This window comes from Coloeus monedula (genome assembly GCF_965178545.1).
Source record: "Coloeus monedula genome assembly, chromosome: 3".
In the NCBI taxonomy this organism is placed as follows: Eukaryota; Metazoa; Chordata; class Aves; order Passeriformes; family Corvidae; genus Coloeus; species Coloeus monedula.
In genome coordinates, this window is record NC_138783.1 from 25,942,523 (window position 1) to 25,965,712 (window position 23,190).

Sequence of the window (23,190 nt, forward strand, 5' to 3'; positions counted from 1 at the left end):
GCCAGTCACGCAGCTTTTCCAGCACTTTGAGGGCTGTGTGTGACATGGGACGGCACAGCTGCAGTGTTGGGGACTGGGGTCACCCCCGGAACACCCCGGCACCGCCTCACGGAGCAGCTCAGCTGCTGCTGGGCTGCGTCCCAACGGCCACAGCTCCCGAGGCACACACTGGAGAATTGCGAGGTTTAGAAAGTGTCAATAACACTCAAAATGTCTACTTATTTCCCTTCTCGCTTATGGCATTTGGGAATGCAGTACATCAACGGCAGGCTCCGGGCCATGGCGCACCCCCGCGAGGTGACTTGGTCCGGCCCGCGACTCTCCCCGCCGGCTCGCCCGGATGGTCCTGCCCACGCTAGGGCTCGCCGCGCGCAGCGGGAAGATGGCGGCGCCCAGGGCGGCGTGGGACGGGCGGGACGCGCCCTGGAATCGGCTGGACGTGCCCTGGCCCGCGAGCAGCGCCACGGTGCCGCTGGCGGTCCAACACCCCGCAGGTCCCGGCGCGGTGCCGAGGGGGGATGGGGGGTGTTTGAAGCCGTTCCCGGGCGTTTGCGGTGGGTGGTCGATCGGTGGGAGCCGGAGGCGCGGCCGGGGCGGCGGCGGGCGGTGAGGTGGTGCCCGGTGCTGGTGCCCGGCGCTGAGGCGGTGCCCGGGTCTCGTCCGCAGTGAGATTGCTGTCGGTGCTACGGCGGCGGTGCGACATCGCCGGGAAGCGGCTGACGGGGCCGGGCCTGGCCGCCGAGGGACGCGTGCTGCGTGCCGTGCTCTACGTGTACCACAGCAGGCTGCTCCGGCACCGGCCTTACCTGGCCCTGCAGCAGGTGAGCACCAACCCCGCCTGGGCGGCAGGGACCCGGCAGCTGGCTACTCCCGGCTCCCAGTCACCACTCCCTGAAAAGCCTTTGGAGTAGCACTGGGCGCCCGGAGCATCGTGCAAAAAATGTGTGGGAGCAGGTGCATTTTTGTCCCCTCATAGTTGAGCCCAGCGGGTTTCTTGGCTCTGTACAGCGAGTGCAGTTCCCATTTTCCAGCCGTGGTCTCCAATACTCACACTGAGACCTGAAGTAGGTACAATTCCATACCTTTGAATACATGAGTAATACAGGGACATCATTCTCAACTAATTGTAATAATGGGAGGATGGAATAATAATCCTAGCCTACTTTATTAGATACTTTCTGGTTTAAGCTGAAAAGTGAACACCTTGCCAATTTTCCAGGAAAGGGGGTGTCATCATCTTCATTAATAGCTGTTTCGAAATCGAGCAGGAATGGTGCTTACCTTCTTGATTTGTTTATGTGTTTTCCTTTTGACAGCCAGTACTAAAGGCCATTGTATACAGCAGGGGAAATCATGCAGCACCAATTAAACACGGCCTACTCCAGTCCTTCACGTAGTTCCTTATTTTCAGTAGAGTGATGAAGGGATGTTTTTCATCACGGTGCAGATGCAGAAACATCCCAGAACATCCCATGACACAAACCTGCAGTTTGGGCTGTTAAACTGATAAGGAGAAGGTGTCATTTAATATAGTGATAGTTCTTTGACCAGGGCACTCAGTATCTCAAAATACCAGTCAAAGGGATTTTCTTTTTTTAAAGGTAGAACAATGTTTGAAGCGCCTATGGAAAATGAATCTGGTGGGCAGCCTGGAAACTCTGGTAGAACTGATTCCCAAGTAAGTGTCATGGTCCTATATCTTGTACTATGCATTAACTCCATCTGCAGAGCTGAAGGAAGAGGATGCTAGTTCATAACCAACCCCTCATCTCTGTATCAACACAGGAAAAATGCATCCAAAGCCCAGACAGAGTGCTTGGTTCCCAGCCAGCCTATGCTGGAAACAGTGGCTTTGAAGGTATTGGGAGGCTGCAAGCTTGTACTGCGTCTACTGGATTGTTGCTGTAAAGCTTTTCTGTATCCTTTTTTCACCATAGAAACTTTCTTAGAGTTCACCAGTAGCACCTCATGAGACCAAATCTGGGTCTGCTCTAGGCCCCTCCCTGTATTGCTGATGGACTCAACTGTGCAATTCATTTGTACAACTTGAAGTTTCTTTGATAGCCAAACACCTTATTCACCTTATTTTCAAGTTATTATGTAGGAAGCTCAGGCTGTTGGCTGGCAGCTGTTCTGGCCTTGAGCAATCCAAAGTTTGGCTGCTCATCTCCCAGATTATTCCAGGATATCGCCTTGTGAATTGCCTCTAGTTGGTGTGTTCAGCAAATCTCATTACATGCTGTTTATTTTTTTTTTAACCTTAACTGCTGTAATCTTCAGCTTGTCCATTAAACACCTCTGCTCGAAGGAATTCATACTCCTGAACACTGTGGCTTCAGGGCTCCTGAGTCGGCTCTGGTTCGTGTGTTCAAAAGTCTGTCTTGTTTGTGTCTGTCTGTTTGATGTGCCTGTCAGGGAGAAGGGCTTGTAATTAGGCCTTGCTGCTAAGGGGAGCTTTATTCAGTTGGGAGGAGGAGAAGGGAAGGTCCCTCAATGCTTTTGGACTTGATTCTAGCACCTGCAGAGTTGTGCAAGTGGGGAGAGACTTCTTAAATGCACTTATGAAAGGCTTTGTTCTTGGATCTTAGCAAACTGTATGAAGCTCTAATGAAACCAGTGTTAGTGTCAGCCTGCCACAAACACCTGGAGCTCTGTGCAGCAAGCAGTAAGTCCTGCCTCATGCTGAAATGGAAAGGCTGGGATAAACATGTTCTATTATACTGCTGAGTTTTTCAGGGAAATTGGTGTTCTGATCTCTCTCAGTCGGCGAGAATAACTGCTGTCTGTAGCTGAAAGAGTAACAGCATTGTTAGAAGAACTTTCTTTGGCACAAGAAATCTTGTATCTCCAGGAAACATAGAGCAGGCAATTCTGTGGCATCAGGCTTAAGGTGGTACAGGGTGCTTTTGTGGGAAGACTTCCTGGCAACTGATTTGGATGTGACCCAAGAACCTGATGGGTTCCAAGTGTGGCACTCAGCAAAACTCTACAGAAGCAAAGGGGCTCCTGATCAGGAATTACTAGTTAAGTCACTTCTACATTCTGATCTGGAACAGTTCCTTAAAGCTCAGACTTAAGGAAAGCAGGGTGATGAAGTGTAAAAAAGTACGTTTGTACTGAGGGGAAATAGGGAAAGGGCACCTTGGAATCTCTTACCTGAGCTGAAGGTAGTTGTTCAGTGTGCATAATGTTTTGCTAGAGGAGACTCCATACTTTTTTGTCCTCTGTCTTTAGGATTCAGTACAAGTGTGTATTGCAGACCCTCACATCCTTGTATGGTGCGCTGTGGACAATGCTTCATCTGGTATCTGAGACCCAACAGACACCCTATATCAAGGGGTTTACCTTCCCTTCTGATATCAGCGACTTCCTTGGAGTTAATGTATCCTCTGAGGCGAAGAAGCAAAAGGCTAAAATGCTTACAACCAAAAAGTCTACCAGCTGGATGAAGAAGCTCTTCCCAGCAATGCCAGAGGCAGTATCAAAGGTTGGGAAAAAGAGAAAATCTGAGCCCTGTACAAGTGCCGTGAAAAGCCATAGCATCCCGTGCTCCGTGGACATTGGAGAGACAGTTGTGGTGCCCAGAGCCAGGAGAGGTAAAGCCTTGTGCCACAGTGTAATGGTTTCTGACACCTCAGAGACTGACTGCAACTTCTGTCCAACAGGGCCAAGCACTGCTACTGCCCACAGTGTGGTTCTGGTACAAACTCCCTGTCCTTGGGAGAAGAGAATGCTGCATGTACCCTTGCCTTTATAAAGCTGTGGATAATGTCAGTATCATGATTTTTTGGGGGGGTTCTTTTAAACAGGATACAGTCTGGAGAGAAGCAGGTAATGAATGCAGTATATAGGTCCTGAAAATAGTTACTTGTACTTTCCTGATTTTGTGTAGATAACAAGCTAAGGGCACTGTCTGCAGTCCCTACAAGAGTAGGTGAGGCTGTAGGTACAGGATACAAGTATCCTGCACTTGCTGTTCTGGACTATGCCCAAGTCTTCCTCTGCAGTCACGGCTATGGCCAGTGACTGCAGCCATCCAAGTGTTTGTGTGAAGCTTTACCCATTGAGCTCTACATTGCAGCCACCTGTAAACCTCTGCATGCTCTTCGTTCCTTGCCAGCTGCAGTGCACAATGAGTGCAGTTCCCTTGAGCCTGCCTGAAAACGTTGAGTACAGGTGGGAGCCTGCTGAGAGCTCTGTGGCATCTCCATGCAAAGAAATAAAACTGTCTTGGTGTTGTAATGGGAACTCTCCTCTCTCTCTGTAGGGAAGCACCCAGGGTTTGATGTGAAGACCTTGCTTAGGCCATCCAGACATCCAGCACAAGAGGTTTGTATGGTATTGTTTTACATATTAGGTTGGTGGTTTCATTTTTTTTTTATGTAATAGGTTTTTTTTTGTGGTTTTAAAGACTCTTAACACTTGAAACACGATATCCCTGATTGAAAATGTCCCTTTTTCCTGCCTTATTTTTGCCTGTCTAACAACCCAAGTTAGTGTGGAAGCTTTTCACAGAAAATCGCTACTTATTTCTGCTTAGGAATTTGGGCATTTGTTGGTTTGTCACATGAAATGACCAGAGAGCAAGTCAGTAGTAGACAGGAATACAAATTCTAATTATCTGCCTCTTCTTTCTGTATTCCACAAAACAAGATCGCTGTTCCCTTTTATCCTTAGAAAATAAGGAGTGTTCTCACAAAAACCCCTGTGTTCTGTTCCCTTCCAGCAGAAAGGATCAGACACATCATCTTTTTACAACACTGTTACTGTTTGTTTCAGGGTCTAAGCATTGTATCAACACCTTTTAAAGCAAAGTTGGCACCACCCTCCTCTCGGATAGCAAAATCACAGCATACTGGATCTTTTGTGCAGATGGTCCAAACAGCTGCATCATTTGGGGAGCTGTCAGAGGCACTCAGAAAAGCTATTCTGTGGTGCAAAACCAACAAATTCAAATCAGAAGCCTATTTTCTGCGTAACAAGTTGTTGAAAAGCAACCGGCTGCACCATGTGGAGGCTCAAGGATGCAGGTAGTTTTGCATGGGTGTGGGATTTCTGAGTCTAACACTTTACATTTTAATATTAAGTATTTTGCTCTTGTATAGTGAAACACAGTGGTCTAAGCCATTCTTTTAAAATTCAAACAGGATCACTAGTTCAGGTTACTGGGCACTCTGACGTGAGCATTCTGTTGAGCTTCAGTCACTTGTGAAAGGATTTAAAAGGCTAACAAATGTACAGTACTTAAGAGGGAGGATGAAAATGCAACTTAAATTATTTCATGTTTAATGGTAACAACCGTATGAGGCAAGGGCTGTCTTTATTCAGACTGCCCTGGCTACTATTGTACAAGGTGCTGTTCTGTTTCCTTGGTATGATAAGGAAAATGATAGAGGGCTAATAAGCAAATCTCTCCAAACTCCAAATGAAGTAACATTTTACTAGCTGATAAAGTTCTGTTTTGTGCACTTTCCTCCCCTTAAGCTTGAAGAAAAAGCTGCGCTGTGTCAAAACATCTGTCTGTAAATGCCTCCTGTACGGGTCACAGCACACGCGCCGGCCAAAGCAGCGCCTCGGGGCACGGTTCTGCCGAAGGAGGATCACATCATCTGCCTGCTTGAAGACAGCTCTACAGACCGCTGGGCAAAAGCCTCCTGAGCTTTTTGGGCTCCGTGAGAACATTTCATCCCTCATCCTCCCAGCTTACCAGGATGGGTCTCCAGGTCAGGAAGAACATTGCAACATTGATAGAGGACATGACAGACTAAGCACAACAGGGACCCCTAAGCGGCTGCTGCTGGAAGCAAGCCCTGGCCCTGTGTTGAAAGAAGCTGCTGAGCACACAGATATTGATTCTATTTTTGCAGCAATAGGTGTCTGACCGTGGACTTGAAGGAGGAAAGAGGTCAAGTCACTCTAGTTTTTTGTTGGTTTTTTATTAAGTAAACCCCTCTGAACCCTAACGGTGCGTCAGTAACTCATATTCTGAATTCTGTTAACAAAATAGCAACCATTTCATTATGTTTTTGTAAAGCAGCTTTTTTTTTTTTAATGGCTGGTTTTTTATTTTTAAGGGTGTTCCAAATACCTGGATAGTATCTGTCTTTTTACATAGCCTTGTCCAGGAACAGTGACTTTGTTACCCCTACTCAGAGTTCCCTCTCTACTGCTTGACCACATGTTAAATGCTGCTGTCAAATCCACACTGCAAATAGTTACCATCCATGGGAGAAGGCTGCATCTGATCACTTACTGCTGCTTTGGACAAAAGACTTGCCAACACCTTTCCAAGCCTTACACCCTTCCTTCCGTGCTCCTTGTACAGGGGACAGCCTTGATGTGCAGTATTATTGCTGTTTCAGCATTTGTTACCCTTGTTCTGAAATGAGGAATTAACTGAACCTACCTCCCCTGAGCTGTTCCAGAAGCAGGGAAAAGCACAGCTGTGGCCTGCAACAGTAAATTCCTGATGAACATGTTTCTCACTGTCCCCAAAATCTTTTTAATCTAAGTGCTGTTTCTGCCTGGTTGGCAATATAAGGCACAGGTACCCCATAGTGTTAGATAAAGCAGTGGGCTTAGTGGTGTCTGCCAGGCTCTTGCTTGTAACTAATTCCCACAATCAGGATCACCAGGAAGTATTAAGGAAAAAAAAATTCAAAGTGAAGAATAGGAATCTGGTTTAGTACAGAGCTGCTGCATAACAGCAGTATGGAGGGGGCTACAAATAAGTAGTACAAGTAAATCCTGAGTGGGCTAAGTTCAATTTCTTAGGCTTAATAGTGATAGAAAATAAAAGAGCTGTGCCCACTGAGACAAACAAAAATAACCTGCATAGCCTATGAAGTGCTAAACCCCCTATATTACCCACCTTGTGTGAACTGGTCAATGTACATTTAGCTGTGAAACGTGAGCACAAACATGTTTTATTCAAAAAGCATATACAGAGCAAAGAGCACAACTTTGATAGTAGTTTGGGCTTAAGGTCTTTATACAGATAACCAAGATCCATTTTCTGGGTTTCCTGTCACAGGAACACCCAGTGACAACTGAAATTATTTTAGAGAATCGTGAATCATCAGCCCTCGAGCCATCTGACTGAACACAGGCCTACTTCAAACAGACTCCTGCCATTGCAGGAATTTTTACAGCTCTTTTTCTCATTTCATCAAATGGTATAAAAATACCTAAGTATACCACATACAATCAGGTAACATTTCAGCTGCTTGAATATTTCTCAGAAAAGGCTGGGAGTGAGGGTAGACATCCCAGCAGTGACTTCCATCCCGAATAACCCTTCCAAACAACACACACGATCTTCCTTCTTACTGAGCAGCAGATGCCCAAATAATGCTCCAGTGCAGCTTGTGCACAAAATCAAGACCCATAGTTTGCTTCATCAAAGGCCTTTCTGGCTCGTTTCAGTTCTTCATTCATAGTTAGGAGGTCTTTAACTCTGGCAAACTTCCGGGGGTCCTTGCGTATTAGAAAGACAATGTCCTCAACCTGCACCCGACCCTGCCGCCCGATGGACATGGCCTTGTGTGTCTGTTAGAGGGCAAAAAAAAAAGATAGCAGCATTCCTTTGCCATGGTGGTTTTTTAAGCTCTCAATTCCACTTTATTTCCTGTCATAACAAAAAAGCAAGCAATTGCAGGTTCTGGGCACCATCATCCTAGTCACAAGAGAACTTGCCAGAAGACCATGGACTTACTCTGCTGTCCCAGGCTGCCTGTCACTTAGACCCCAGACATACCACTATATATACATTACATAATGGTATCAGAACTAAGGCCAGATCACATGTAGGGCACCCAGCCTGCAGAATACCTGAAGGCACAACTTGGAAGCAATGTGAGGTAACTGTATCAGAGGACAGTGTAGGGACAGTGTATCCATTTTGATAAGGATAGGCAAGACCAACCTTTCAAAATAAAAAGGGGTCTGTGAGAACATCTCATCACTCATCTTCCCAGCTTACCAGGATGGGTTTCCGAGTCAGGAAGAACACTGCAACATTGATACAGGAACAGGACATGTCAGACTAAGCACAACAGGGACCCCTAAGTGGCTGCTGCTGGAAGCAAGCCCTGGCTTGGATACTTTGAAACGCTATCCAGATCCGGAAAAGTAATGGCTTCAGGCCCAAGAATGCATTTCTTTTGTAGGGCAGAGCTAAGTTCCCATCCATGTACAGACACTGGGCAAACATAGAAAGTTGACAGACTTTCAAATCTGACCCTTATCTTCTGTCAGCTGCACATACAGTGACGCCACAGTGAACCCCAAACTCAGATGGGTATTTCCTCTCCTACAATACTAACCTAACTGCTACTTAAGGACTTCAGTGTTCCAAATCCACATGGAGCAAGATGCATAAATTTTGCTTTGATCTTGGAAAAACAAAATCCAAGTTTATGTTTCTCCTACTAATGCCATGAGTTTGGAGCCTGAAATAATGCAGAGGTATTAACCTTCAGAAGGCTAAAAGTTTTGATGAGGATGTTTTGACCATGCTGTCTAGAGCTGACTTACCATTTCTGTGATAAATTCTATTACCAGGTCCTCAAGAATGTCCACTGATTCTGTGTAAGGGTTCTGGTCGTCCCCGAATCCATACATCATGCACCTTACTGCACAAAGAAACACTCAGCATGAGGCGTCTTTCATCCATTCAGTGCTGCACACATCTAGTTAGAGCTCACCAGCCTGCACATTCCTGCACCAGGACGGCACTCTCGTCTGTCAGGCAGGACAATTCTTGAGGAAACATACAGGAAAAAAGCAGAAGCCAACAAAAGCCAGGTGCTGTACATACAGAAAATCATGTCTGAGGACAGGCTCTCTGAATATTCATTTAGGCTGTAAAGCACTGCACACTGACAGCGCAGCTGACTTCGGGCACACCTAGGTTCAGAGGATGCACTAGTAGTATTTTTGAGGGGGGTCTACACGGCAGCTTTCTGCACTTGCAGCTAAGGCACAGAATGAAAGCCGCTGCTTTGCTAAGGAGCAGTGAGTTTTGGGCCCCCATAGCTGTGAGCTCGAAGTTTCAGCTGAGTGACCCGTCCGCGCTGGGCAGGGCTCTCTGGCCCGGCCCGACTCACGCTCTTTGGAGAACAGCCTCTTCCTCCTGCCCTGCCCGCCGTCCAGGCCCCCGCCGGCGTCCTCCGCGTCCTCTTCGAACTACACGGGCACAGCGAGGAGAGGCCGCGGTCAGCGCCCGGCTGGCGCCGGCCCCTTCCCGCCGCGCTCCCGCCGCGGCTGGGCTGCGGATCGCCGGGAAGCGCAGCCCCGGCACCACTCACCGGCACATCCTCCTCCTCATCCGCCATGGCTGCCCGGCGGCCCGGAACAGCTCCCGCGGCCCGGCCCCGCCCCGCGGCCCCGCCGTGCTGCGCTGCGCTGCGCTGGGCGGGGCGGGGCGGGCGGCGCTGCCGGGCCTGCCTGCGCTGAGGGCACCGCGGAGTGGCTGGGGCGTAGGTCTGCTGACCCTCTCCAAATCTGTACACGACACTCATTATTGGATTGTCAGATCAGGATAGCGTGGTTTGAAAGTGAGCTCAGGAGGTGTCTGTTCCACCTCCCTGCTCGAAAGAGGGTCAGCCACGAGGTCGGGAAGGATGTCTTTTCACAGTCTGTTCGGTTGGCAGGGGCTTTTCCTTCCCTTCCGCAAGGCACACTTGCCCATGTTCACAGAATCATATAATGTAAAGGAGTTGGAATAATGGACCTTAAAGATGATCTAATCCCAACCCCCCCTTCTATGGACACGGACACCTCCCAACTAGACCAGGTTGCCCAAGGTAAGTCCCCTCTTTCAGTTTGTACCCATTCCCCCTTGTCCTATCACTACAGTTCCCGATGAGTGCCTCTCTGGCTTCCCTTTAGGCCCCCTTCACATACTGAAAGCTTGCTATGAGGTTTCCACCTTCTGGACAGCCCCAACTGTCTCAGCCTGTCTTTGTAGGGGAGGTGCTCCAGTCCTGTTGTATTTCATACAGTTGCTGCCAGCCCCTTTCCTCCAGCCCTGCCCTTGAGCATGTCCACTGTTCCCCCCGGTTTGGTGCCCTAAGCACGTTTGATAGCAATGCACCTCCTCCAGATTACTTGTAAAGATGTTAAATTGGACACATTCCAGAATGGATCCTTGCAGCGTTCCACTTGTAACTGCCATGCAACTGGAGTATGAACCACTGACTTCTATGCTCCCAGCTCAATTATTCAACCAGTTTTTACTGATTTACTAGTGCACCTGTCCAGACTGCAATGTTCTAGTTTTGGACACTGTTGCAAAAATACTGCCTTTGTAGTGTCAGGGTTATGGTGACAGACCAGACGAGACAGAGGAAGAAAATGGAGAAAGTACTGCTGAAAGACCAGGGAAGATGCACAAGGTGAAATCCTTTTCCACAAAAGCTAATACTCAACATCATTTCAGTAAATAACAGCTGTAGAAGAGGCAAAGCTTTACAAGGTAATGATAGGTGCCTGCAGTGAAGCTTATGCACTGCAAACAACTGAAGACATTTGAATTTAAAACTGAATTTAAAACTGACATGAGCTCTACTGTGTCTGTATGCTGCCAAGCCCACCCACCACTCATCAATAAGGGGCAAAGAAAGGGAGAGCTTTTGTGTCCCTGGCCTGAGAAAGTGCAGCTCCTCACTCTGCAACACAACAGGTTCCTCAAGAACTTGGGAAAAAAGGTCCAGTAGTGTGTCAAGACACCTGCTTACCCAAAGCATGTTCCCATGAAGGCACTTCAATGTAAGTTTTACTGTTTAGGGAGAGGACTTGATTTTATTTACTGTTTTGTCACAGGGGCATTGTCACACTCAAGAATCAAACTTTAGTGTTCTCTCTTGCAAATGACTGAGCAAAATGCAGGAGTTATTCCAATATTTGAAGCACTTCTGAATAAAACCAAGATGTGTACAGAGGTAAAGCTGCTTCTTCTGGAGAAGATGGTACCTAATGTTCCATGCACACACATCCAGTTTGTTTATACAAATGGATTAACTGGACATATTTAATGTATTTAAGTGGTTAGTAAAAGACTTCCTAGCACTGTAAGGGGTTGTACCATAATGTAATGTAAGGGGGTTTGTTCTGAAGAGGGACTAAAACCAGAACTGCACTGTTTTACATTTTTAGGGTTATTTTCAGAAGCTCTTCAGTCAAGGCTGAGGCCTTGAAAATTACAGCCTTGACAAGATTGATCCTTTTGGAAGATCCTGGGTTTAAGATAAAGATCCTTCCTGAAGTGTTCACTTTCACCTGTTCTGTCTGTATAGCTACTGCTGCACTTCTAGGATCATGCATCCCCTGGGCTAGTTTGCTCTGTAGCAATTTGGGATTAGAGATAAAATATTAACAGAATTACAGGTTTGATCACTGCTAAGATGCAGAAGCTAGAGAGCCACATCTACATCATTCCTCACATTCTCCACTCCTTACACTTAAGCTGAAAACAAGATCTTGCCTCATGTCTTGTTTGTTACAAGAAATTGCATGGTGAAAGAAAGTGATATTTCTAGTCCTTTTGCACCCTCAGAGTGGTTTAGAAAATAATTTTCCTGTCTTGAGGTTTAAACACTTAATGCAAGTAACTTTGACAACTGCATAATCACATTTGGCCATGTTAAGACATGACAAAGACTGAGTGCCAGGGTTTGACACAGGCACTTGGTAGTTTCGGACTAAGTTCTCCTGTGTGAGTGCTGCTATTGATGGCTGTCCTTTTGTCCAGTTCTGCACCTTGTAACTGGACAGTTTTAGGTGCTCTTAGCCAGACACAGCTGCTGTGGGACGCCGTTCCCCTAAAAGGCACAGGGCACATCAGTGTTGTGCTTCAGCTGCCAGGGTAGAGCGACACAGATCATGGATGGTGTGCCTCAGATCTGGCAATTCATCCACGTGCAGCTGCAGAACTTCGTGCTGGATGTCAAAACAGGAGGTAAATGCAGCACTGATGACAATGTGCAGGAGAGGGCTCCTCTAGATGTTAGTCTTTTATTCCACTCTGTTTCAAGCCAACAGTGATGGAAAAGCAGACCCCATCAAAGATGTGTTCTTTCCTTCATCCTTGTGGAACAGGGACAACTCAGTGCTGCAAGCAAGGCATGCTATCCTGCTGTACCTACTGAACACAGGACACAGAAGAGTTACAAAAGTAAAATATGCATGACATCAAACATACCTTCACAGACATGCTGGCTATTTCCACTCTGCACGGCCTTAGATAGAGCAGGTAGGTTGCACACGTGGTAGGTTTTGGCCCCCACTATTCTAACCTTAATTGAGAGGAGAAAACCTCTGTGTATCATTCAGTTCAACTGGGCAAGTACAGTTTGCTTAGTGTTAGGGCTGTAGTTTTTCTTTCCTAAACTAAATGCGTATTTATTAATATTACTAGACTATCTCTAATATCCTAAATATAGCAGAGCTTAGGCATGCAGTCGTAGCTTTTTGAACATTTCATTGAAGGAAGAGAAAATTTATTAAAACTTCCCTTATCTTTGGAAGTTCTCTGCTTTGTTTCTCCTTAGCACAATCATATAGGTTTTATGAAACAGTTTTTTAATAACCTGGATTAATTCACACTGCAAACTTCCTGAATCAATGAACTTAATAAAGAAAAATCTTAGCTTTATGAATACTAATTTATTATAAAATACTGTATAGTAACTTGGGTTATTTACAACAAAAGCCCCAGACATCTGGTTTTGGTACCTTTTGTTCTGGTTGAGCCAAGCAGAGCAGGAGTTGGTCTTTTCAGCTGGCCTCTACAGTGGGCAGGTTTCCAGTAACATGGGCTACAAAACACCTGAGCAAATGAACCCCTGAGAACTCCACAGAACTGTGGAAACAGAGGCATGGATGTTTAGTGCCAGATATTGCTGTGTATTGGAGTAATAAAGGCAAACAGCCATTGGCTGTGTTCAATTACATGTCCCACACTACACCTTGGGAAGAGCCTGCACTTTGGCTGTGTAATCCTACAATTACAGCTGCTATGGTTACTAGAACTCCAAATAAAATGGCAAAGCCCACTAGCATGTAGCACAGGGACTGCTGCCCGCCTTTGAAAAGTGCCAAAGGAAGAAGCACCCTTCGAAACAAGCTCCACTTACTTGCAGAAAAGGGGAAAGAGGAAAAGGGACTTTTCCCCATCAGCAGCCCACCCTCCACCCTTGGGGCACAGAGAGGTGCTGCATCTAGAGCAGACAGACCTGTTTTAGGTATCTTGCCCTACTGAGCTCATCACCAGAAAGGAAACAGCAGCAGTGGAGAGGAGCTTTACCTGACCAGGAACAGCTGAGGAAAGCATCCCTGAGTGTTCTCCTTTACAAACTCCTGGATCTCCAGTACGTTCTTTAACAACACTCCCCTGGAAGCTCGATCAATTTTTGTTAACACCATCTGCATGGATCCAGAAAGGGAGGATCAAAAGAAGAAAGTAAGATTATTTTGCTGCTAACCTGGAACATCTGTAAGAGTCCCGGACCATCTTACAAGGCAGTCTGAAAGCTCTGGTCATATCTAGGGGGAAAAAATGGGTCTAACACAGTTCATGAAAACACTTCTACTACAGCCTGCATAAGGAATGGGCCTTTTCAAGCTGAGCATTGGAAAAAAAAGTATCTATTTAATAAATGACACAAAAGACCCTCTACTTGTCTCCCTCAACACACTTTAAACCTGTTTTATTAACAATAAAGCGTGTGGGGTTACTGCTTAGGTAGGTCAACTTGCATAAGCTCAGGTACAGGGTACACACCTTTACAGATTATGTGTACCTTATAACCAACTCAAGAATGAAGCATTACGTACCACATAAGGAATCCCAAACTCTTCCAGCATCTCTACTGCAATGTTATCCGTTTTCTGGAGTCCAACTACACCATCAACTAATAAGAAAGTCCTCTTCAAGCTGCCAGAAAAACAAGCAACAGTAAATGCCACCACTATTTCATGCCTGCTCTGCTACTTCCAAATCCATAAGCAAAAACAAGTAACATGGGATCTGGGTATAGGAAGAGCCAGGAAGAGCCAAGAAAAGCCATGCATGGAAACTGAGGGTCAGCATGGAGCAGCACCTCAATCTTTCCTGCTGTTTTGATCTGTCAGAGTATGAGTGAGTGACACTGCAGAAGCTTCCAGGGAAATGATGTCAGAACTAATGGATGGAAGCAGCTATCCCTCTGCATTTTCTCCCCTCATTACATGACACTGTATAGGGGTGTCTGGCTGTCCTTTGGCTGTGAGGTACAAGTAGGTCCCTTACTTGCGCCGTTCCTGCAGATAGGCCTCAACCATCTCAACAAAGTCCTGCGGGGCACGATAGCCGTATCCTGGCATGTCCACCAGAGTAAAGTACTTCCCCACTTTGAAGAAATTCATCTTCTTGGTATGGCCCTGAAGAGAGGATTTAGACAAGATGAAGCACAGGAATGGTTTTTAAAAAAGCTGCTTTAAGCAGTGTACTAGGAGATGCTCTGCAAAACATCTCTATACCAGATCCCCAACCCCCCCAGAATGCTTTAAACTGTTCAGTCTCCTACCCTTGTACCCTATCGTACATAGCTCTATCCATAAAACAGACTAAAAATACCTTAATGAGTCTCTAAACTTGGCTCTTCTCAAAGGGCTTTATGGCACCAGCTCCTTTGTCTGGCTGAAGAGCTAGGCTGGGCTCCTTCTGCCTCTTCCTGGGCTAGAGCAAGGCCAGTGCCAGCCATGAGTTGATGGCCACCAGAGCCGGCACCTTCTGTCATTTCAGGCTACTGAAGAGCTTGTTCCCTCCAACCCTTCTCAGCCTTATCCTCCGGACTGGTACCAGCTTATGACCCAAGGAGGGAAGTTAAAAATGTCACTCACCGGAGTTTTTGACACTCTAACTTCCACTTCTGGAGCCAGCGAAAACAAGGCCCGGATTAAAGAAGATTTCCCCACATTGCTTCGGCCGATGAAGCACACCTGCAGGGGGAGAGGCGGAAAGGGCACATCTACACCTGCCCACCTCTCGCTACAGCCAGTCCTGGTCATTTCCCAGCCCGTGCTGCCAGTGGCCGGGGACAGAGGTGTTTTGTGCCAGGCTGCCGAGTTGTACAACGGGGAACAACAACAAATAAACGATGTTTTTAAAAGCAGCAGTAAGTGCCCCACACATTGCACAGCGCTCTAACACTGCCGCCCAAAGCTGCACAACCACTCCACCACCCCTTACCCCCGCAGCTCGCCCAGCCCGGGGTGGTCCGGGCGGGGGGAAGCCGCTGTCCCGGCACGGTCCCGGCCGAGGGGCGCGGGGGCAGCGCTCGCCTGACCTCGGGCAGGGCCGGCGGCGGGGCATGGTCCATGCGGACGGCGGAGCTCACGTAGTCGATGGGGTGCCCGCGGTCGGACCTGAAGAGCGCCTCGGCGCGCTGCAGGGCGGCCAGCCCGGGCTGGAAGAGGCGGAACCGCGCCGTGTCGGTGCCGGGCGCCAGGTACCGCTCCAGCTTCTGCAGCGGGAACACGATCCCGGTGCGGCGGCTCCGCTCCAGCCGCAGCACCTGGGCCAGGGCGGCCAGCGGCGGCGAGGCCCGGCCCGCAGCACGGCCCGCCCGGGGCAGCAGCATCCCAGCGGCTGCGGGCGGGACCCAGCCGGCCCCGGAAGGCGACGGGCGGGACGGGGGGAGGGACAACGGGGCGGTGCCCCGGGTGCCCCGGGTGCCCCCGCCCAGCCCGGGGCTGTCAGAGCCCGCTACGGGGTGTGTGCCCGCCGTGCGGATCGGCCCCCAGAGCGGCCGGCGCTCGCCAGGCCCGGCTGTCTATGGAATTACAGAATGTGCTCAGTTGGCAAGGACACACAAGGATCATCAAGTCCAACTCCTGGCATTGCGCAGCACCTTTCCCGAACCACACCATGTGCCTGAGAGTGTCGTCCAAACACTTCCTGAACTCTGTCAGGCTTGGTGCTGTGAACACTTCTTGGGGAACCTTTTCCTGATATCCAACCTAAATCTCCCCTGACACAGCTTCAGGCCACTCCCCTGGGCCCTGTCACTGGTTACCACAGAGAAGAGATCAGTGCCTGTGCCTCCTCTGACCCTCATGAAGAAGTTCTAGACTGCAGTGAGGTCTCCCTCACTTTCCTCCAAGTTGAACAGACCAAGTGACCTCAGGTGCTCCTCATACAGCTTCTCCTCAAGGCCCTGCTCCATCCTTGTTACCCTACTTTGGACGCTCTCTGATAGCTTTATATCCTTCTTATGTTGTGAGCAAAACTGCACACAGTATTCAAGGTGAGGCCACCCCAGTGCAGAGCAGAGCAGGACAATCCCCTCCCTTGCCCGGCTGGCGATGCTGTGCCTGATGCCCCCCAGGACAGGGTTGGCCCTCCTGGCTGCCAGGGCACTGCTGACTCAGATTCAACTTTCCATTGACCAGGACCCCCAGGTCCCTTTCCATGGCACTGCTTTCCAGCATCTCATTCCCCAGCCTGTCCATACATCCAGGGGTTGCCCCATCCCAGGTGCAGAATCCGGCACTTTCCCTTGTTGAACTCCATATGGTTGGTGTTATAAATAAAGTATGTAATTCATGCTATTATGTATAAAACTGAAATGTAATAAAACCATGCAGAGTTTCAACCCCCCCCCCCCCCCCCCCAACCTGGCTAAGAGGAAAATTTCACAACACTAGAGCAGTTAAACAAGAAGGTTTTTTTCAGCACAGATGTAATCAAGAGGTGAGGATTCCACCCCAGGTGGGGTTGGATCTTATCACCGGGACATTAACACTATGATGACTTGATCACCATCTTCTGATATCTACATCTCAGTTGATAAGGAATTGGACATTCCGGGAACGAAAAATAACTGTTCCAGGAACCAGAGATGGACCATTCATCATCCAAGATGGACAATTCATCAGACCCAGGAAAGGCTTTGTGCAGTCCAACTTCAGGAAAAGAATACAATTAATTTGGACTCTGCCCAGAAACTGTATAAAAAGGAATCAGCCAAAGCAGCATTTGTGAACTTGGGAGGTCTGGTGCGATAGAGATCAGATCTTTGCGTGTTCACCCAGCTCCGACCCCGGGCTCGGGGCTGCTTTTCTCGATCGTGGCTTTTGAGACCGATATTTCGGTCGCATAATAAATGTTATTTCTTTATTCATTCTGATTGGGCTATTATGCTTATCTCAGCTGGTGATTGCCCAGTCCTTTAATTCATCGAGGTCTCTGCGCAGGACCTCTGCCTTCGAGGGAGTCAACAGCTCCTCCCAGTTTTGTATCATCTGTTCAGCTCTGGGTCTTCTCATGTGTGTTCTCAGCCACACTGTGGAGCTGCTGAGGGCTCCGTGTGCTGACGCCCCGTTTGGCCACGGAGTGGAGCAAAGCAGTCCTGTCCTATAGCACCATGCAGCTCCTGGCTGCAGACACCAGTTTTCCAAGCACTAGTCTGATAAGTAAAAAAATTAAGTAATTTAAGAAAAAAATATCAGTTTCTTCAAGGACTACTATGTAGAGGTCAGTTCTATTTTGGATAAAATAAACCCAAACCAACCACAAAACTGTTGGCACCTGTGTTCCCACTACAGTAAGAAAACCCCTGAAGTTTTACAACTTTATTGATATGTATCAGAGTGCTATTTGCATATCAAAAAAACACACAAAGCTTTTTACATTGTTCTCCGTCATGACTACAGTTCATAGGGCTGCAAAACCACAGAAATAAATGTATGTCCTTGAAACATTTCACCTTTAAAGTATTGCAATTTTAACACCATCAAATGAAAGTAAACTTCATCAGTATCTTTATAAAAGTAATACATGAAAATATCCTGATGTTCAACCTTACACTCAGGCCAGCCTGGACATCCTGGGGAACACTGCCTTTCCTTAGAGACAGAGACCCCCTTTTCTTCTGCAGTCACAGCCCTCTGTTTAAAGCCCTGTAAGTCTGGATGGTTTAATTATTACAATGAATAGATTAGGGCCAGGAAGGACCATTAGAAGATAAAGGCAGCCAGCAACCTACATGTTTCTCAGAGAGAACTCTGAGTATTTGTAGTAAGACAAACTTCTACTGAAATCCATAAGCTGCTTCTCAAATCTATGATCAGTGAAAGTGGTTAACAGGGAGAGGTTAATGGTGTAAACCTAGAGAAAAACCCTGTGTTCTACTTCAGTCCTGTAAATTAAGTCCTCTTAAAGCCTGCTTTGTTTCACAGCAAGACAGAGCTCAAATGTGTGTAGCTCAGGACAGACCACAATCACTGGCTGCTACATGCACACTTAGAAGAGTGCTCCCAAATAAATTTACAGATGACTTTTATTTGGAACCTACAGGGCAGGCCTCTCTCCTGTCACTGCCTATGGCACAAATAACTATAAATGCAGGGGGAAAAAAAAGCAAAACCTTTCAAGAATTACTTCAGGAACACTGCTAATCCTTTTTTTGGGGGGGTTACTAAAGCAGCAACCTAATTGAATTGAAATCTGTGGTGAATCTATTAACAGAAAAAACACACTGGCCAGAGAGAGATATGTTCATAACCACACTAGTAGGCAGATTTCCCTGTTTCTATGTCAAACTGTGACAAATGAAACAGAACAAGTGCTTTTAGCTACTTTTGCCTCAGAGTCCCATACAGCTCACGGCTGCAGGGAGCAGACTTGCCTGCTTCAAATTACCCTGCAATAATTACCCCTGTCAGGCAAACGTTCTGCAGCACATTACACCCAGAACAGCCAGCCAGACACAGGAGGAAAGGCAGCAGAGAAACCAATCGTCCCATTTAACACTACATCTGCTGGTGTGATGATGGGAACAGAGGTGCCCTGTTCACAGGCCAGGGTCCCAGCCACTAATTAAGTCTCTCTTTTTTATGTGACAACATAGGTGGCAGGAACAAATTAAGGTGGTACAGGACCTTTTGCCTACTTCTAATTACAGCAGAAGGTGGGATAAACAAGAGCATCCAGTAAACCCACATCTAAAACCTGGAGACTGGAACTGTACATTTCAGTGGAAGGTGGGGTTTTTTTCCTGGACTGAACTGCAGTTGAGGTTCTCTGGGGGCAGACCATACAGAGATGGAAAATGGCAGGTTACTGTGGACAGAGCTGGTAAATTAGCAACATTTAAGCCTGCTTTGTGTCTCCCCTGAAAGACTCTACTTTCTATTGTGCATGTTATTACCAAACATCAGGCATTCACACTGACGTTGCCTATGGCTCATGTCTGCGGCAGCAGATGTCTCTTTTCAGTTGCTGGTTATGTAGTTCAAATGTTAGGGAATTACTACAGAAGTAATTTAGTCCACATTAAAAACTCTGACAATCATTCCTCTGGAGTTTGAAAGAGGGATCTATAACCATTGACACTGACCTAAATCCTAAACAATAGTCAAGAGCATGGAGCTGGAAGGAAGTGGCAACACCAGTTGTCTTGTCTGGTCTGATTTTGTCTATCCTAGCATTGTGAGACAGGTCAAACCATCATTCATTTCAGATATCTGAGAAGAGTAGCTGTGAGACCAGCTGGAGACAGAGTTCTGGGAGAGTAGTGAGGTGCATTTGGGACAGTTGGTTCAGGTTCTGTGAATGAAAACCAGATAAGTCTTGAGTTTCATTTCCACCAAGAGAAACTTGGACCAAATATTGTCACCAGGAAGCATGCTGGAAAGGACAGGGTGAATGCATCAGCCTGTCTGCTTTTTTTGTGACATTAAGAGCACTACTGGCTGTGTCTGAATCTGTGCTTGCCCTTCAAGTACAGCTTACGTTCTTTTCACTTGGAAGGTTTCAGTTGTCAAGCAATAATGTGCTGAACTTGGTAATGATTTCCTTGGACTATATTTTTAATGATAATTAACAAATTTATTATAAGCACAATTGATGGGAGGTTTTATGATCAATCTGATCACCCTATCAAGCTCTACTCTTTGATATCAGGGACTTGTCCTGACAAGTGAAGTATAATGGGATTTTCAGACATTAGGCTCAGAATGAAAGTTTTACTAAGACTTAGAAGAGCAAATTCCAAAAATATGGGATCTGAGAATGCAGCTCTAATCCTTCTTCCTAATCTACAGTAATTATGCAAATTCCTGGTTGTTTTTCTAGTTTGCTTTTGTTAGTACAGGTGGAACAGGTCACAAAGCTGTGATCTTGAGACTCTCAGGGATCTCTGCATGTCACAGCAAACAGGAATGTGTTTTCTTTCCAGTGAAATGCCTTGGAGTCCTCAACTATTTCTTCTGTCCCCACTATAGTGAGGGAAATTGGTTCCTAGAAGCTTTGGAGTGTCAAGGCAGAAATTGCCACCCGTGCTTGACTCCATTAAAAGGGCGGCTTATGTCCAGAGCAAAAGTGGGGCAAATGTTTTCACACACTCATTCTTCTGCTGGACTGGGCAGTGATGCAGAGGGAAAAGGCAACCTGAGAGATCTCCACAGGGAGATGGGCTCTGCAGCTCATTCAGACTCTGCTTGCCAGCCATGTTCTTTATCCACTGCCCCAGGGAGAGGACCTTACAGAGGGAGGGAGTGAAAACAAGGCCCAGCGTATGTGAACACAGCCATGAAACTGGAGATGTATTCCTGCCTAAGGAGAGAATCACAGCTCTTGGGCTGGCACAGACATGGCCTCATGCTGGCGTGTCCCAGGGCAGGCATTTCTCTGTGAACTACAGACCAGACCTCCAAGGCCATGAGTGATATCCCTGGGCACCATCTCACATGCCCTTATTGTTCTTTCCCTCCTCAGGGAACAGCAGAGTGTCAGTGAAAATAAAATAAATAATATTTATCAAAATAAAATAATCCACCATCAAACTACTTGTATTTAGGAGCCAGATTGTTACTGTGTTTTGAGGAGATTGGATTAAAAAACTAAAATCTTTGTGCGCTGTGGTTTACACAGTGATGCTTAGATGTCTGTTGGACTGCACTGTCCTTGCACAAAAACTCAGGACACCATTCAGGGTTACAGCTGAAAATACAGTGCAGAGGAGACCAGACAGAATCCTGAACCAAAGGCAGAGCTGGAAGTATATTTATGATGGATGTTGAATTTCTGAGTGACTCAATTTACTTCAACCAAAAATGCCTTAGAGTTAAGCATTCAGATTCAACATTTAGAAACACCTTTGAGTCTTCCCTGAAGTCTACCAACAATAAAAAAACACCAAAAAAAAAATCCCCACAATGAATCAGTGCTGTTTTGGCTCAGTTTAAACTCCCTGTCTGCCCTAAAAGATAAGTGCTATTACTTGCCTGACACGTAAGATAGAGATTAAAGAATAGATAGCATATTTTAGGACTGTTACGTTGGTTTTACATGTAACAAACACATCAGAAAGAACATTGGCACATCATCGTGGTTTGACACTGGGCAAGCACCTGGCATCCACAGAAGTTGTTCACTCACCCTCCCCTACCACAGCTGGGCAGAAGAGAGAAAAAAATTAATGAAGGGTTCATGGGTTGAGATAAGGACCAGGAGAAAACACTCCAAGGGCAAAACAGACTCAGCATAGAAGTACAAAGTGAATTTATTACTAACAGAGTCAGAGGAGGATAATGAGAAGTAAAACAAGTCCTTATAAACACCTTTTTCCTTCCCCAACCCCTCCCTTCTTCCCACCAACAGCGCAGGGAGACAGGGCATGGGGGTTTTGGTCAGTCCATCACCTGAGATTTTTCCCACTGCTCAGAGAGAGAAGTCCTTCCCCTGTGAGACCGTGGGGTCCTTCCAACAGGAAACAGTTCTCCATGAACATCTCCAGCATGGGTCCACTCTCACAAGCAGCAGTCCTGCCACACCTGCTGCAATGTGAATTCCCCCACAGGCACACAGCCCTCCCAAAACTGCTGCGATGTCGGTCACTCTTCCCCGGGGTGCAGTCCTCCAAGGAGAGGCTGCTCCAGCCTGGAAGCAAGGGCCCCTCTCTCCACCGCGTGTCCCACTGGATCACAGCCTCCTCCAGGCATCCACCCACTCTGGCATGGGCACCTCCCTCAGGGGCTGTGGGTGGATCTCTGCATCCCCCATGGATCCCCAAGGGCTGCAGGGGCACAGGTGCCTCACCATGGTCCTCACCATGGCCTGCAGAGGCATCTCAGCTCCAGTGCCTGGAGCACCTCCTCTCCCTCCTTCTCCACTGACCTGGGTGTCGGCCTGTTGTTTTCCCTCACATGTTCTCACCTCCTCCTCTTCTCTGACTAGAAGAAAAATTGTGTGCACTTTGTTTTGATTTTTTTCTTAAATATGTTATCACTGAGGCATTCCCAGCCTCTCTCATTGGCCCAGGTTTGGCCAGCAGTATGTCCATCTTCAGAGCCATCAGGGATTGGCTCTGCCAGACATGAATGAAGCTTCCAGCAGCTTCTCACAGAAGCCACTTCTGTGGCCCCCCGCTACCAAAAACCAGCCCATGCAAAACCAACACACAGTTCTATGTAGTCTCATGCACTGAGATATGAATAACCAGATAAAAAAATATGTGGAGGCATATCAATAAATGTATTCCCATGCAAATGTAAGAGAGACAGCATTTTCAGTCCACTTTTGAAGCAGAGAAAAGGTTGCAGATGAAAAGAAGAGCATTTCTCCCCCACATTCACCCAGATGCTTAATTGTTCTGTATGTCAACTCATGATGTAGCAGCAAAATACTATACTCATGTAGCAGTTGGCATTATGCTGGTGAATGCAGTCCTGGGTGAATTATTCTCTATGTTACAGTCATTCCTAATAATGCCCTGAAGAACTGTATAGCCTGAGACTTGAGACAAATGAAATTGCCATGTAACTCTAGAATCTGGGAGTTTATTTTAATTGGATGTTTTCTTCTTCAAACCTAGCCTTTACCTCACCCTTATATGCAGAAATAAAAGAAACATATTGTAGAAAGGTCTGGTGAGCGAGTTTCCACAGGAAAACAAACCTAGCACAATGGAAGGCACTCAGCTGATTGGAATCAATTGAGCTTTGCACACACTTGTCAGGATACACCTCATTAACAAGTGTACTTGTACTGAACATTTCATTCAACTTTGAGTCCAAGCAACTTGCTACAGCCAGGAGCCATCACTAGTCTGGGTCAAAATTTCCTAAGTGCCACAGAGACGTTGCACTGGTCCTTCCGTGCTAGGGCCTGTCAGGCTGAGATTGAAGCAGTAACATCATCACTGC

At 47.0% G+C, this 23,190-nt stretch overlaps 3 protein-coding genes across 4 annotated transcripts; 1 reads left to right on the forward strand and 2 right to left on the reverse strand.

The window, feature by feature from the left end:
- Nucleotides 1-340: 340 nt before the first annotated feature.
- RMP64 (ribonuclease MRP subunit p64) lies at nt 341-6,783 on the forward strand (the record flags this gene model as incomplete). The annotated part of the gene is made up of 9 exons (XM_082277886.1): nt 341-494; nt 667-821; nt 1,602-1,678; nt 1,786-1,917; nt 2,281-2,358; nt 3,235-3,596; nt 4,268-4,329; nt 4,780-5,030; nt 5,485-6,783. The coding sequence occupies 9 exons, from the start codon at nt 341-343 to the stop codon at nt 5,879-5,881; spliced, it is 1,668 nt and encodes a 555-aa protein (XP_082134012.1). The 3' UTR covers nt 5,882-6,783.
- A 112-nt stretch (nt 6,784-6,895) lies between these two features.
- On the reverse strand, nt 6,896-9,365 carry TAF13 (TATA-box binding protein associated factor 13). The gene is made up of 4 exons (XM_082277887.1): nt 9,309-9,365; nt 9,108-9,186; nt 8,536-8,633; nt 6,896-7,548 (listed from the first exon to the last, which is right to left on the reverse strand). The coding sequence occupies exons 1-4, from the start codon at nt 9,333-9,335 to the stop codon at nt 7,378-7,380; spliced, it is 375 nt and encodes a 124-aa protein (XP_082134013.1). The 5' UTR covers nt 9,336-9,365; the 3' UTR covers nt 6,896-7,377.
- Nucleotides 9,366-10,793: 1,428 nt separating this feature from the next.
- GTPBP8 (GTP binding protein 8) lies at nt 10,794-15,644 on the reverse strand. 2 transcript variants are annotated; one of them, XM_082278477.1, is made up of 7 exons: nt 15,330-15,644; nt 14,884-14,982; nt 14,291-14,421; nt 13,837-13,936; nt 13,307-13,425; nt 12,736-12,862; nt 10,794-12,142 (listed from the first exon to the last, which is right to left on the reverse strand). In XM_082278477.1, exons 1-6 carry the CDS (start codon nt 15,621-15,623, stop codon nt 12,778-12,780), a joined length of 828 nt encoding a protein of 275 aa, XP_082134603.1. In that variant the 5' UTR covers nt 15,624-15,644; the 3' UTR covers nt 10,794-12,142; nt 12,736-12,777. The 2 variants fall into 2 exon arrangements, with proteins under 2 accessions (XP_082134603.1, XP_082134602.1); XM_082278476.1 differs by having other exon boundaries at nt 10,794-12,145.
- Between the last annotated feature and the right edge of the window lie 7,546 nt (nt 15,645-23,190).